Raw genomic sequence first — 14,327 nt, 5'->3', positions numbered from 1 at the left:
GCCGGGGCCGTGCAGCCTCCCTGACGTCAGCGCAGCATCCAGGAATCCCCTGCACGGAGCCGCAGCGCCTTTACCCCTGTTTTTCGCAGCACACATCGCTCGGGAGCCCCCAGCGCCCGGCTGCAGGCACATCATTCCGGCGGGCTGGCGGCACAGCCTCCGGGAACCCCCGCCCGCCGAACGTGCGCTCAGCGCAGCCCCAGAGCTCCGCAGCGGGCACACGAGCGGCCGAGCCGGGGCATCGCCGTGCGATTCCTCAATAAACAGCTCTGGGTGGGTGCAGGGCGAGGTTTAACGCGAGCCTGCTCGGCCCCCGCTGCCCCCCGCCCAGGATCGCCCGTAGAGGCGGCTCTGCAGCCGGGGAGGGAGGGGCAGCGAGGCGGCGTAATTTGTATTCCAGCTCTGCCGCTGCTCCCGGTGCTTCCAAGAAGAGAGTAAAAATAGCACTCCGTCATTTTGTAAATAATAGCTATCTCCTCCCGGGCCCGGGGAGTCACGAGCGCTTACGGGGGGGATCGCAGGAGAAACGGGGGGTGGCTGCCTTGGGCCAGGGCCAGGAAGATGGGCAGGACTGGGATGGGGGCGCAGGGGAAATGGGAAGCCCGAAGCACCTCAGCAGCAGCAGCAGCTGCTGATTTACACCTTCTGCACAGCCAGGGAAGTGACAGACCCTGCTGGTGTGGGGCTGGATCTGTCCCTCTCCTCAGGGCTGGGAGCAGGCGTTGTGGTGTACACAAGCAGCCAGATCTGGGGTAGCAGATTCCTGGAGGAGAGGGGTAGCTCTTAAAAAGCAGGCAGGTGTAGGAAGTGCCATGGTAACACTGTGGGAAGGGTTGTTTTGTTTGCCATTTGCATTGCAGATCTGGCCAGCTGTGGGGGATTTCTACAGGTGGGAGCAAGGCAGCGTGGCCTGGCAGGCAGAGAGCGGGCTCTGGAGCCCGTGGGACCTGCAGCACCTTGTTCTGCTCACACACCTGCTCCACATTGTTTCTAGAACCATGGTTGTGCTGAAGCTGGGGAATAAGCTGAGCCTATAAATGGGCAAAGCCCCCAGACAAGGGAATTGGCCTCAAACAAATGACTTGGGAACATGGCAGGACACTTGGATTTCTAAATTCAGTTAAAATACTGAACCTGAAAATCCCTTGCTCTTCCAGTTTCATGTTGGCTCAGGGGTCTTTTTTTTGCTTTCCTGGTGCAGCAGCTCTGCAGGGTGGCTGGAAGGGGCTTGTGCAGCCCACCAAGGGCTCTGCTGGGCACTGTTGTGCCACTCCTTAGGGCAGCCAGAGCTGGGCTCTGATCCTTGCTCTGCTCCAGCTTCCTACCTGAACCCAGTCCTTGCATTTTTGTTTCCCTGGTAATAAACAGGTCTGGCAGCATCCACCTGCCACTCCAGCAGGCTTGAAGGCTCAACCTGTGCTTGTAAAAAAATTGAATTACAGGGAAGGATGCTGCTAGGAAATGAAAAATGCCATTTTGTGTTCCGCAGCAGTTCTAGGAAAAGTGCCTACCCCCCTATACAGTCCTTAATTATTAAATCTTTGGGGAGAACTGGGCAAGACAGCCAAGCTGCAGTGTGAGCACATCTGTAGATTGAGCAGAAAATAAGAATTTCCCTGCCATGTCTCTCAGCAGAGGCAGGAGATGCTCTTCTCTCAGCTTTGTCTTGCTGAAAAAGCAGATGCAGTTTCTTCTCGTTCAGGCTCAGGGTGGATAGGTGTGAGGGTGAGGAGGGGAGGCTGCCGGGGTGGCTCCTGATTCCTCTGCAGGAGGAGGTCTCACAGGCACAGAGCTGGGAGCAGTGCAGATGCTCTTGGGCTGTGGGAGCACAAAGGAAGCGAATCTCTGAGGCTGGAGCTTGCTCTGTTCTGCGGTGTTTCACTTATCTCTGGATTTCCCAGCTCTGCTGAAATCCCTGCTTGCGTAGCAATGATTTAATTTCAGAAATCCCTCCGGACCCCAGCCAAATCCTGCCCTTAGGAGCACATATTAACAGGGAGGGTTCAGTCTGGCTTTTGCCATGAGAGGTGCAGGAAGCTCATTTTTCTCTGTGCTGAGGGACATCGAGGAGCCAGCGATGAAGCCCCAGCTTGTCCCTTCACTGGGTGCTGCATGGCCTGGCCAGGGGGCAAATCTGCAGTCTGGAAATGGGGGATTCTCTTCAGACCTGGGTTGTAATTAGTTATTAATATTAATAAGTTATTGTTAGGTTATTGAAGTTTCCTAATGCCATTATCTGTGATTGGATTTACCAGTAGATTGAAGGGTCGGGAAGGGGTCTCTGGAGCTCTGTGACAGGCAGCTTACAGCATGATGAGGACATAAAGGCTCATTTAAGGATTGCAGGATCATATCAAAAGGTGTCCAAAATTAATTCTGCCTTTTTGTCTTCTCCTGACTTCCTGAATCCCTTCCCCTGTGCTTGGACCTAGAAGAGCACACTGTAAGTGCTTTCGTGGACCCTTGTCCCTCTGGTGCAGGCAGCAGCTCATCCTGCACCTCCCAGGGACTGTCTTCCCCGGCCATGGGTGTCCATAGCTCCTGATCTGCTGTCCATGGCTGCAACTGAATGCCAGGGAGGCAGGAGGGGAGGGGAGGGAGAGTTCTGTGTTTTCTCCAAGACATAAAGAGCTTTCTCTCGCGCATGGGGTAGCGGGAAGAGCCTCGCATCACTAAATGTTCTCTGCTGTGTGCCTCATCTGGGGACTTGTTTGGAGGGGCACTGAGAATACCCAGAGTGTTTCAGCCTTACAGAAGGGGCTTGTTTTGTTTAGACTTCTGGGTGTTTCACAAAGTGTATCGTGTACGTATTTCTGTTTAACCTTCTTTTTATGGCATCAAGACGAGATCAAGGGTTAGTTATATAGCACAATAACACCAGCCACGGGCTGCATCCAAAGCTTCTCAGCCATAATAACTAAAGACATGTATACGTATATTTTAGCCATTAAGGAGAAAACCCTGCCAGAATGCATTATCTTATTTTGGGATGTAAAACTTTGAAGCACAAACCTAAGCTTCATAGTACTGCAAAATAACTCTCAGGGGACAGAAGGATTTCCATAACTAAATTAAACAATGGGCCATCCAGGCTACTTGCAAGGCTGCTGCAGTGGCCGAAATTGGGTACTGTGCATAAAACATGAACTCTGCTTCACAGCTTTAAATTGGTTCTTTCATTAGGAGAGCAGCTCTGAGCCAGCTAATGCCACACAACAGCGTGATCTATCCCTAAAGTGGGGAGGATTTATGGGAACTGAATGCTGAACTCAAGGCAGCTCATCCATCATGTTTTGAGCACAACCCAGTGGGCAGAGCATAGGACTGTAAATCTGGGAAATCACCGTGCCTCGATTTCCCTGCAAAGTGGGGTGGCAGCAGAGGTGTCAATTAGGAAACCCGCCAAAATCCAAGGGAGCCAAGCAGGAGAGCTCTGTGTGCTGTTCAGCACGTGCTGGTGGCTGTGTTCTGCACAGCACTCCAGGTTATCTGAAGGCACGTGGTTAAAACTGCCCCTGGTTTTAGCAGCCGGGCAGGGAGTGGGGCTCTGTGGCTTTGCAGGGGCAGCGAAGCTGCTGCTCAGCATCCGTGAGGGAATCTCAGCCCGGGATGCAGGGGCAGCACGTGATGTGGGCGAGCAGCAGCTTTGTGAGAGCGAGGCACTTAGGAGAACAGCAAGCACGGTGGCAGTAAAAGGCAATCAGAATATTGATTCTTTTTACATACAGATAAGCCTGGAGCTGTAACAAACCCAGGGTTTCCTAAAACGGCTGGAACATTGCTAGGCTGTTTATCTGGCTGGGAGACACAAAGGGATTTCAGATTAAAAAGGAGTTTCAAAGCATCAGGGCTTACCTCTCTACTGAAAACGTGTGGATCTGTACGAGGGTATGGATGCTACAGCCACAGTGATTCTGTAAATATGCATTGTCTGGCCGTGTGGGACAGATTTGTCCTCAGTGTAAGTGTGGGAAGCAGCAGAGCTGCACTGGAGATGAATGTGCCCAATTACGAGTGATAAAATCAGCTGTTGTTTGGGGCACAGAGCACGGTGCTGAGGGTTCAGCAGAGCAGGAATAAACACCATATAACAAACCTCAAACCCTTCCCTGCACAAGGAAATTCAGCTCTCTAATTGCTTTTTTTTCCCCCTTTTTTTTTTCTTTTTTGTCCCAGACAGTGTAACCGAAGTCAAGACAGACATTTACGTGACGAGTTTCGGCCCTGTCTCGGACACAGACATGGTAGGTGCCCCTGGCTGGTTGCCCCATGGGGAGGGATGGCTTCTCCTCACCTGCTGTGGATGTGTCCCACCCTCATCCCAGGACAAATACGGGATTTTCCTAAGTGACAAGAGCTGGTGGTATCTCAGTGCCAGGGGTTGTTTCTCAGGTATGTTTGGACTTTTGGAAACTTTTAGATAACTGAAGGAAGGCAGATGCTCCCTGGGAAGAGGGGAGGATGCCAGAATCAGGTCTGGTTTGGTGGCAGTGAGAATGATTCACCATCAAACCATCCTCAGTGCCTGAACCGGAAGGGAGGCAAAAGAGAAAACAGAAAAAGCACAAACTGATTGCACTATTTTGACATGTTCAGGCAAAATTATTAATGAAAAGGCCTGCGGTCTGAATTTAGGCTTGTATTCCCACAACAGTTTGTCTTCTAATTAAAACAGGACTGTGGAGCATAATTAATAGTGAGGTTTCTCGACAGCATTTCTTGCAGCTCGTATTCCACAAGCACCCGGAGAAGGGTTGGCTCTGGGTGGTTGCTCAGGAGTTCCAGGATGCCACGTGAGGACAGTTGTGCGTTCAGGACTGACACCCTCCTGCGTGTCCAGCCCCTGAGGTGGCCTGGGGCTGGCATAGCCTGGGCTGGTGGTGGGCAGTGCCATGGAGGGAGCCCCTTTTGGGGGAGGGAGCAGGCTGGAGCAGTGTCCTGTGGCTCTCCCAGCCCCTCCAGAGGTGCAAGGGTTTAAATTTCTGGGCTGGCATGGCCTGAACGTCTCTCCAGCTGTCCCACTGCAGTCCTGTGCTGGCAAGCAGAGGAGCTGGGGGAGAATAAAATCTCCATGTTTCATGGAGGTGCTCACTCCATCACTCAAGCCTGCGTTGCTTTAGGAAGACCACTCCCTCCAGGGTAGGAAGTTAAGTTGGTGTCAGTGTAATCAAGATTATGAACCTCATCTGAGTTCTCCCTCTCTTTCTCCCTGCTTTCCTACCACAGCAGAGACCCATAATATATTCAGCAATCGTAGCCCTTGGGGAGTATCTGATAATTACTTCCAAGGTGGAGCATATTTGATTAAGGGAGTGTGTATAATGAACTGTGAAGAAAAAAAATATGAGGTATTGAAAAGAGGAAAGTATTCTCTGCAATGTGATTTGACAAAATGAATTTAAAATTAGGAAGACAGTTAAGGAATAATAAATTATTTCCCCTCCGCGTGCTTTCGTTCCGTGTATTTTACAAATGCATAGCGAATGCGTTTTAGCTCTGCTGCTAAAAGTGAGCCAGAGAAACCCCATCTCCTGGGGAAGCTGGGGAGGGCCTGCTCTGGGGCTTCCTTTCATCTCAGGAGAGGGGAAGTCCCTCCTTCCCTGCTGGCATCTGCCTGGTGCTGTGCTCCCACCCCTCCCACAGCCATTACTCAGTGCCCTGGGAAGCGGCTCCGGCGCATCCCGAGCCTGTAATTATGGTGATGGAGGAGAGGCAGGTGAAGCTGCTGTGGGCAGCAGGGGAGAGCAGCTACTTAGGAAGGGTGGAGGAGGAGGAGGATGTGGAGACCTTTTCACTGAGGTGCTCCAAGGGACTCCTAATCTCTCTTTTAGCTGGGAAAGCAGAGCCTGATCGGACCTGACGCACGCCCAGATCTTCGGTACTGAGCTCTTGCAACTTTGCCTCAGTCCCAGGGAAATTGCACAAAGGCAAACAAAAATCGAAGGGGATTTTTTTTGTTTTGTGGATGGACTCTGAGGACAGAGTCAGACTTGATGTTTTCAGTCACTTCTGTAGGCAGAGAAGAGCATAACACAGAACTAAGTGTGCTCCTTGGAAGGGGTGAGTTGGGAATGATGCTTTTATGGAAAGAAGCACAGAAAAGAGGGGAAGACACTGAACATAATTTCTCTTTCCTTCAGGAAGGATTCCTAAGCATTAAAGAAGAAAAGCAGGGCCTTGGAAGTCGTTAAAAATGTTTTGCTTCTTTGTCTGGCACTTTTTAAATAGGGAATGAGAGAGAGTTCTTCTCCTGATAAGGACTCTTCCCAAACCTCCCGGGACTGTACACAGGCTCCTTTCTTTAGGTTTATCCCAAGAAATAACAAATTAAAGATCACTTCCATGAAGGGGCAAAACACCTTGTACAGGGCAGAGCCCACGGGAATGTGGAATCTCCTCTTTCCTTGCCCCAGCCAAACTCCAGAAAGTTCATATTTGAGCAGGGGTGTCTCCATGGCCAGGGAGCAGGGGTGGATTTATTTCTTGAGATGCTTCCATTCTGCTGCCATCTGCTGCAAAACCTGTAGGAATCTCTCTCTCTGTCCTGTAGGAAAGTGATGCACAGCAGTTTTTAAGCGCTGCTGAGAAGTGCTGCAGGAAAGAAATCACTCACAATGATAAGTTTAGTTGGTTGTGTGGCCTCCAGGAGCCCATAAATAAAGACTACGAGTCTGCAGCAGCAGGGGGAGGAAGAACAGTTGGGACAGACAGGTTTTCCAAAGACCCCATCTCTCCCTAAAAGTGGTTTCTGAATCTGCATTCACTGAGAGAGGAGCTGGCCTTGGCTGCAGGGGGTCAAAGAGGTGACTTCTACCTGCCCCAGCTGGAATTTGGCCTAGGAAATGGGTCCCTGCACTGGCAGAGAGAAGAAAAAAGGGAAAAAAAAATAAAAGAAGAAGAAGAAAAGGGAAATAAAACAAGGAAAAGAAGACAAAAGAAAGTCACAGGATCTTGTAATGCAAGTCTGTGAAGTCCTCGATTCAATGATTTTCTAAAGGTGGCCTGGGGAACAAAATAACATTAAGACAATGTCACACAAGTTAATTTCTTTTTTTTGTTTTTTTTATGAGCAGGGATATAATTACCAGCATCCTGGCCAGATTCCATCTCCAGGATCTTTATTTTTGCCTCCTAAAATACCTGTGCAGCTGCACATAATGGCCTTCCTGCCCTGAAACACCTGGATAGAGGTGCTGGTGCTGCAGGGCTACCCCAGCTCTGGCCACTGTAGGCTGTGCTGCAGCTTCTCTGCAGCGCTCAGAACCACTGACACGCACATTTTGGCATCACGGGTAAGTCATTATCCAAAACGTGGGGAACCCCATCTATCCTGCACTGCTGTTAATCCCTGCTTCCTTTTGAACCACACTTCACATCACCCCAGGTGTGCCAAAACCCAGTTTGCCCTATGACCGAAGACGCCACCTCTCGAATCACCTGGTTTGCAATGAAGAGCTGAGTAAAACACGGCTTCTTTTTCTCCCCTCTCTCCCCAAAGGAATACACCATTGACGTCTTTTTCCGGCAATCCTGGCGAGATGAAAGGCTGAAGTTTGATGGTCCCATGAAGATCCTTCCCCTGAACAACCTGCTGGCCAGTAAGATCTGGACTCCTGACACCTTCTTCCACAACGGGAAGAAATCTGTCGCCCACAACATGACAACCCCCAACAAGCTGCTGCGCCTGGTGGACAACGGCACCCTCCTGTACACCATGAGGTGAGTCTGTGTCTCCTTCCAGGGAATTCCAGGTCCCTCTGCACATACAGGCACCTCAGGGTGCATCACAGCAGGGTTTGTGCAGGCTTCCACTAACTCTGTTAGCAGACTTGAGTGCCACCCTGCTGCTTTCCCTGCTCTCCTTGTTTCTTCCCTATGTACCGTCACGGATCCTCAGCTTGGCACATTTTTACAGGTAGATTTTTCCTCATCATCCACATTGATTTTTTGCCTTTATGTGCCGAGTTAGAAGTGTTGGGATCTATAGTTTGTGAGGTTAATGTGCCACCTGGCTTAATTTTCTTCCTGACCTGTGATGGGATATGAATCAGGTATCCAATGTTGGTATGGGAACATCAGGATGGGAGAATTTGTTATTCTCCAGCAGCTTGAGAACAGATCTAAATTTGTTCAGCATGTTAGAGCAGAACCATTTCACACATCTAATGAGACCAAGCTTGCTTGTGACAACAATGGGGTTGTTTTTTCCCACTTTGTGGAATAAAAAAATCCAAATCTATGTGATCAATGCACATCATTAGGGAAGAAAACCCAACAAACAGCTAATTAAAAACTGTGATTTGGAGAAGCCAGGGCTGCAGGAGCCATAGGTTATAAATGAAACAGCAAGCTGCTGATAAATGCACGAGAAAGGTATTGAGGTGGTTTTGGCAAGGTGTAAATCTTTGTTTTAAAAAATTATTTTCTCTGTCTCCATCTCCAAGCCAGTCCTAACTAATAACAGGCTTCATTGTGGATTCTGTGTGCTGAGATGCTGCACTTTCACCTCTGTTTTTGAGGACCAGGCAGAATTTCATCTTTTCATAGTTAAACTGGCTGTGAATCTACATGGTGTCAGCAAGTTTTACAGCCTACATTGATAAACAATGCCTTGCTTTTGTGCAGCAGTTCTCAAATATGAGCTAATCCTGCCACTGCCCTGGGGGTTTAGGTCTCCACACATCAGTGATCTCACATTAAGGCAGATGGGGTAAATGAAGGGAAAAGCCCAACTTGACTTAAGGGCTCCATTCTGCTCCCAGCTCTCTGACCTGCAAGTAGACAACTCACACTCCCCCCTGTTTGTATCACTGTCTGACTGTAAAGTATTACAGGAGCTGCTGGCATAAGACAGCAAAAAAAAATATATACTCAATTTCAGGGCTTTTATATCATTTCACTACTTCTTTATTCAGCAAACAGCCATTAGCTTCAGCAAGTTTTGTGTGACTAAGAAAGTATTGGATTTATTTTTCCATTCAGGGCTGGGCAGGTGCCAGGATGGCAGCAGCATCATGGGACTCTTGGGAATGAGCTTCTGGAAGAAAAGAGAGCCTTGGGATTTTTTAAAATAAATTCAAACCATCCTTCAGTTTAGCTGTCTGCTGAAGAATTGGGGAGTGAAGGACCTCCTCTTATATGTGTTCCTGCCCCCCTTAAATACATCCCTAAGGCTTTGTAAGAGGTGAGGAGCCCACTCAGAGGCTGAGGGCTGGATATGACACTTTGGTCATGTGTTGAATTGCACAGAACCAGGAGCTCTTGTGCACAGAGAGATTTTCTTTACCCAGTGTGTGAAGCCCAGGTGGGGCTCAGGGCAGCACCCCCTGTGCTGGTCATGTGGGTAGAGCTGACCAGATGACCACAGCATGCTGGGACAGAGCAGGACTCCTCTGGGATTGCAGTTAGACACATCCAGGGTGGGATGTCTGTCCTGGGGCATCTGATGATTCCCTTTCTTCCTCTTGGTGCTGCTCAGGACCACCAGGGTATCAGAAAGGAAGATGCAAGGGCACAGACTGCAGGGCCAGGACCATTTCTCAGGCTCAGACACCAAATCCTACCGAGCTTTGCCACTGAGGCACTCCCACCTCAATTCCCCTGTCAAATGATGATGAGGGTATCACCCTCCCTTGTTAACAGCTGTGAAACCTCCTCCCAGGAAAGGGCTGGAGGGAGTCTCTTGTTTTCTGTCCAAGTGATGCATTTGCTGTCCTCCCCCATGCCCAGGGACATGCATGTGTGTCCTTCTTAAAGGAAGGAGTAGAACCTTGAAGCCAAACTCACACAGCTGACATCCAGCAAAGTGCAAATACCAAAGGGGTACGCTCTGCCCTGCTGGCTGGGGAGAGAGTTTGGAATTCCACCAGATTTCCAGTGTCCTGGCAGCACTGCCCAGTTGCAGGCTCAGTTTGACTCCTGAGAACCTCCTGCTCCTTTCCCTTGTCCCAGCCAATATCCTTGAGGGATCAGCTCTGCTGATGTGCAATTAGAGGCACGTCTCTTGCTCTTTATCCTGCTGGGAAAGCCAACTTCTCTTAGTCGAGCCTTACAGTTATAGATGAACTTGCTCTGGTGGAACAGCAAGCCTGACACATGCATCCAGCAAAATTACGCCTGTGTGACAATATTTATAGCTCCTGGAGAGAGGCTCTTTATCACTGACCTGAGCTCCCAGGCACTGCACAGCAGCTGTAGCCGAGCATCCAGAGATTTCCTTGAGTCACAGCGCATGTTCCTCATGGATCTGTGCAATGTCACAGTGCACACCCCTGACCACTGACAGGCCTTGGCACCTGGGCCACAGAACAACCTTTGTGACCAGAACACTGAACTGCATTTCTCTGTTGCCCAGGATTGCTGATCCCTCTGCATCTTCCCTGCTCCTCTGGCTGCCTCAGACAGCACGGGGAGTACAGTTTTATTATGTAGCCCTGCCTCTGCAGTCTCTTTTTGTGGAGCTCCTACACGATCCAAGTAGTTCACAAAAGCCCAGCTATGGTCTCTAAGCTCTGGTGTCAGACCTGAGTGCAACAACCTGGGAACTGTGCACAGATTTACATAAGGAAGAGACAAAAGCTCAGCTGCTGCAGCCATCTCTGGCTGTACTCTGGCTCGAATTGTGTGGGGCACAGAGACAATGTTCTGGTTCTTTCCAGCCTTGAAACATATAAAAATAGTGAAAGTTTAATGCTGTGCTGATGGGATTCAACTTCGTGAATCGAGGCTTTGAAAAGCCCTTCTGCTCTTAACAGGGCCTGTCAGAATGGCGTGTTGAGGCTTTGGGGTTATTGTCACAGTGGTTCCCAGACAATGTGTGCTCAAGTTATGCACTTGGAGGACGTTTTCTTTCCCTGTCCGGCTGACACATTCACTGCATGCCCAAAGACTCTGCCTTGAGAGCCTGTGCTGCTGAAGACAACGTGGAAGGAGGGTCTCTGCACCCTCAGGTGAGCCAGAGGCAGAGCAGGAGGGAAAGCTGAGCCCAGGACACATGCAGACCCACAGGGGCTGTGGAATCCCAGAACAGGTCCTCTACCGACAGCGTTTGAGCTTCCCACGCTGTCTTCTGAAATCACAGAGCTTTGCAGTTGTCTCTCCCCCAGCAAAGGCTTTGGGGTGTCTTTACTGGCTGGGGGTTTTTTAGCCCCCAGGCAACTTGTGATTGCTCCAGGCTTTGCAGCACCCTCCCACACGATGGAGGTGCAGCCTTTCTGCAGGAGCAGCAGCTGGGACATCACAGCTCCAGCTCTCCTGGGCTGCTTGTCTGTGTCCCACGTCAGGGCTGATCGTAGAAAACATCACAGACGGATCCAAGCAGACCAGAGCTTGGCTGGCTGATAAAAACACAAGCAGGCAACAAGGTGAGATTTGCTCCAGCTTTTCCCTGCCAGAGCAGATCCAAAGACAAAAATAATCTATTTTCCAGGCTTGGCTTTGTGCAGGCAGACTTTTTAAAGGAAAGTGTCCCAGGAGGGAAAAATCTTCAGAGAATACCTTATCTCACTGCATTTCTGCCATCATGGGCTGAAATCTCCAGGGGCTGGGGGAGGATGGAAAGTGAAATCAGCACTTCCAGATCCCGCACGAGCATCCTAGAAGCAATTTGGCTTTCAAGCTCAAACCCCGGCAATTAAACCTAACCTAGATTCTCCCACAGCCTAAACCGTAAACACTGCTCGGCCTGACTGTGGTTATTAATGAACCTCCTGGAGAAGAAATCAGGACAAAACTCCAGCAGTATCCCTGGCATAAACAAAGGCAGCCCTGCCGTGCAGGGTGCTGTCATGTTTTTGTACCACTCGCACGCCGAGGGATTATTACATTTGCGTCCCAGAGATTGGACTGAGATCCTGGCTCATCCTGCAGCTGCACGCAGGTAACGACAGGGGCTCTAATGACACATCAAAGGCTTTGCTAAGCTCCTGGTAACCATGAGAACGCAGCTGAAGAGGTTTGTTATCCCGTCAGCCCTGGCAGAGGCATGCTTAGCCTGATTCACGCTTCTTGCCATTGTGTTGGCGCAGTTCAAAGGACTTCCCGTGACTTTAAAGAGGGGAAAAAACACCGTTTCTGTCCTGGGTGTTCCACTTTTGGTGCCACTGTGCCAGCAAAGTGAAGAGAAGACACAAGGAGTTTGGGGTTTGGCTTCAAGACAGTTCTGCATAAGTTACTGCAGGCTCCTGGGACAGATGAGCCAAAGGATATGACTGCTGGGTGCTGGGATTTCTGGCAGCTTGGCTATTTTTTATGTGCTCTTTAGTCTTTCTAAGGACATTTTGGGGCTCATGGATGTGAATATCCCATCAGAGCAATGAAGCAAAACCCAGTGAAGCTCCCTTGCACAGGGTGAGGGGCACAGATGAGAAATTCTGCCATAAACCCGTTTACCCAAATGCTGCAGAGGCTGTGGTAATTGTCTGGGAAGGGAGAGACATTCCTTGCTGACATTTTGATGTTTCACGTGTCACCTGTGAACCTGCTGACCTGTGGCTGGCTGAAGCTGCTGAACCAGACTCACCTCACTGGAAAATGATGTGACTTTTCCTTTTTTATTTAATTTTGGGAGACTGAAAAACTCCTTCAGTTGTAGGTGGAGAAGTGGCAGATTAGGTTGCTTTTTCAGTGGTTTGCTGATGGATTTACTGTTTTATTGCTTGCTGGCTCAGCTAATAAAACAGGCTTTCGATTTGAAATGCAGCTGCTGCATTCCCAAACATGCAGGGAGTCACCCAGCATCCCTATGAAGTTGTCTGGTTCCCTTGACAACGCTTGCTCTGGTTGGCCATGGCCTGGAGAGGGCAGGAGGGCATGGCCAAGTGTCCTGTTCCCCTCTGAGGCTCTTCCTGGCTGCTCTAAATGGCACAAACCCACCAGCCCCACAATCTGCAGTCCTTGGGGTCGTTCAGCCTTATTCAGAGTGGCTGATGATCACAGCCAACACTTGCAGAGAGTGCAGTGGATGGAAAAGATTTTTCTGGGTCTTTTGGGGGTGAGTTCAGGATGCATCAGAAGGAAGGCACTGGTCAGAGATGAGATCCTTTGGAAAAGCCATCTTTGGGAACTCCCAGCTAAGAGCCTTTTGAAATAATAAAGCAATGAGTGAAGCAGATATAAAAATAGGAAGGTAAAAAGGAAAATTCTGGTGTGGGCTGCTGAGGGAGACAGGGGAAATGCATCAACATTTCCGTGACACAAGTGACAGTGACAAAATGAGAAGCAAAAAGTCCATTGCAGTTGGAAAAGACACAGAAAGAGTTGAAGAATAAGATCTGTGAGAATATGCTTGACAAGCTTGCCAGCCGTGAGCTCCCCAAGTGAATTTTGAGCTGGCTGAAGAGAACATCACAAAAGAAACAGAACTGGAGGAGCAAGGCAGTCAAGTCCACGCCGAGCTGCCAGGTTTTCATACCTGCTTCTGGAAATCCATATTGGAAAAGAGAGGCATCAGAGCAAATGAGCAATTTGTTCATGGTGGCCTTCAAGTGTCCAGGAGAAAAGAATTACAGCACTGTGCTTGTAGGCTTGTCAAAATCTCTGTCAGTCTTCCATGAGTTTTGACTGAAGCCTAAAGATCAGGTCTTCTTCTCTGTCATGTAAAACAGGTGCATTCAGTGCAGTGATGAAGAAGAGATCATCGAGTCAGGGGCAGTGATTTGTGTCCAAGGAGTTGCTTTGGGCACACAGTGGTTCTTGGCTTGGCTGAGAAGGCCAGGCTGGAGCCAGACGTGAAGCAAGCAGGACAGTCAGCATCCCTCTGTGTCAGGGCATCACAGGACTTGGTGTTTCCATGGGCATGGATTCAGAAGGGACTGGCACACTCACTGTAGGCGAGGTCCTTGGTCTCTGGTGCCCTGAATTGTATTACCAAATTTAAAAAACAGTCTTCATCTTTTTTTTTTTTTAGAATCATGTAAGGTCTGTCTGCCTGAAAGAAATAACCTTTATTTTTATTTTATTTCCTTTTTCAAAAAAAATGTTATTCTTTGCTTTCAGCAAACAAAACCCAAAGCCTTTATTTTTTCAGGGTTTATTTTGCATTTGACTAAGCCTTGGTATTTTCTGTGAAGAATATCTTAGCTGAACATTTTTCTAGCCGAAGGAAAATATCTCAATAGTAGCTTCTTGACCTGAGTTTTGCACAAGCCACCTTCAGTCTGTGCAGTTGCCCTTTGCATCCACATGTTGCTGCTGTCGTGATTTGTTTGCTGTTTTGCTGAGCCATCAGAAGCGAGTACTTTTTTTCCTACAAATGGTTCCTTCAGAGAAGATTGTTTTATACATCTCCTGGGAAGTTGTCCCTCCTGGCTGCCTCTCCCTGGCTGCAC

The 14,327-nt window shown here is 49.3% G+C and overlaps 1 protein-coding gene across 4 annotated transcripts in view; it reads left to right on the top strand.

Annotated features, from left to right (window-relative positions):
• Positions 1–14,327, top strand: part of LOC138110568 (gamma-aminobutyric acid receptor subunit alpha-3) — a 91,027-nt gene that overhangs the window by 60,030 nt on the left and 16,670 nt on the right. For all 4 annotated transcript variants that reach the window (XM_069015628.1, XM_069015629.1, XM_069015631.1 and 1 more), the window contains 2 exons: positions 4,177–4,244; positions 7,499–7,719. In XM_069015628.1, the coding sequence (XP_068871729.1) occupies positions 4,177–4,244; positions 7,499–7,719 (289 nt within the window). The remainder of the gene's footprint in view (positions 1–4,176; positions 4,245–7,498; positions 7,720–14,327) is intronic.

Source organism: Aphelocoma coerulescens, chromosome 4A (assembly GCF_041296385.1).
Source record: "Aphelocoma coerulescens isolate FSJ_1873_10779 chromosome 4A, UR_Acoe_1.0, whole genome shotgun sequence".
NCBI classification, from domain to species: Eukaryota; Metazoa; Chordata; class Aves; order Passeriformes; family Corvidae; genus Aphelocoma; species Aphelocoma coerulescens.
Note: the sequence above shows the minus strand (reverse complement) of the source record. Positions and strands in the feature narration are given on the sequence as shown.